Consider the following 1,127-nt stretch of genomic DNA (forward strand, 5'->3'; position numbering starts at 1 on the left):
ATCTTACAAAACAAATCCCTACACCTTCGGAATACATCAGAAACAGACTGGCTATCTCAAACTCGGTCAAAAATGATATGTAGCTAAAGATAATTCACCACGGGGTATCTTTGAGATGAAAAAAATGCGTGTCACGCGGGCACACACAAAAACGCACACACGCGAAGTTGGTGGAGATTAGTTACCATTTTAGGAAAGTATCACGGCCATCAAAGATGTTATGAAGTGATTTCCTTGTATTCCATTGAATTTAACTTCTCTTTTACTTGGACTGGGTTATGGAATCAATACTTAGTCGAATTCGCAACTTCGTGGCTCGATGTAGCTTCCTGCTGTGGTTATAAGTGCCCGGTAAATAAGGGGCTGCCTTATGATTTACAAATGTTCTAGTTTTCTTGAGCGCTTACAGAATGTTCTACACATCCTAAGTCACACTAAGACTCAACGCGTGGACGCGGTTGAACATGATACAGTAGATACTTGCCTTAAATGCATTTTATCCTGTGTTTATTGGGTTTTTTTTTCTCGGATTCTCGTGCGTCTGGCGCGTGAATAGCTAACCCTGTGACTTGGTATATCTTTGTGAGCGTCTAATCCGTAATTTTCGTTAAACCTATATCCTTACTCTACAGTTTCGTCATGTTTTCAACTATGGTCCGATTCTTTTCTTCGAGTTTGACTTTCTCTACTCATTTATCCTATGTTTTGCGAGGCACTCAAAAACACGTTGGGTGGGACAAGAAATTGCTGAAAGACGGAATAGAGGCTGCATTGAAGGACAAGGAGGTCGAGTCGAAGCTTCAAGTTGCGCTTGGGCTTACCGCGTATAACACGAAGTTCAAGCTACGCGTGCTGGCGACCAGGTAACTTCTAAACTTATGGCTTCCGCGTTGATGGTTTTTCATTTGTCCAGGGCTATTGCTTCCCCGTCGCGTACTGATGATACACCGCATTTTACTGCGCGGATTTTTGATGCCCCGGGAAACGGACGATACCTCGGATGTATTCACGCATACCCAATTGGTTACTCGAAACAGCCTTCGTTCTATTATCCTTCTCAAGACCGATCTCCAAAATGGGCTCGGCGCGAGTTTGTAGCGTTGCGCCATAGAATTGAACGTATTTGA

The 1,127-nt window shown here is 43.3% G+C and overlaps 1 protein-coding gene across 1 annotated transcript; it reads left to right on the top strand.

Annotated features, from left to right (window-relative positions):
- Positions 1-651: 651 nt before the first annotated feature.
- Positions 652-1,127, top strand: JR316_0012513 (uncharacterized protein; the record flags this gene model as incomplete). The annotated part of the gene is made up of 2 exons (XM_047898138.1): positions 652-863; positions 914-1,127. The coding sequence occupies 2 exons, from the start codon at positions 652-654 to the stop codon at positions 1,125-1,127; spliced, it is 426 nt and encodes a 141-aa protein (XP_047743027.1).

The sequence above is a fragment of the Psilocybe cubensis genome, chromosome 12 (genome assembly GCF_017499595.1).
Source record: "Psilocybe cubensis strain MGC-MH-2018 chromosome 12, whole genome shotgun sequence".
In the NCBI taxonomy this organism is placed as follows: domain Eukaryota; kingdom Fungi; phylum Basidiomycota; class Agaricomycetes; order Agaricales; family Agrocybaceae; genus Psilocybe; species Psilocybe cubensis.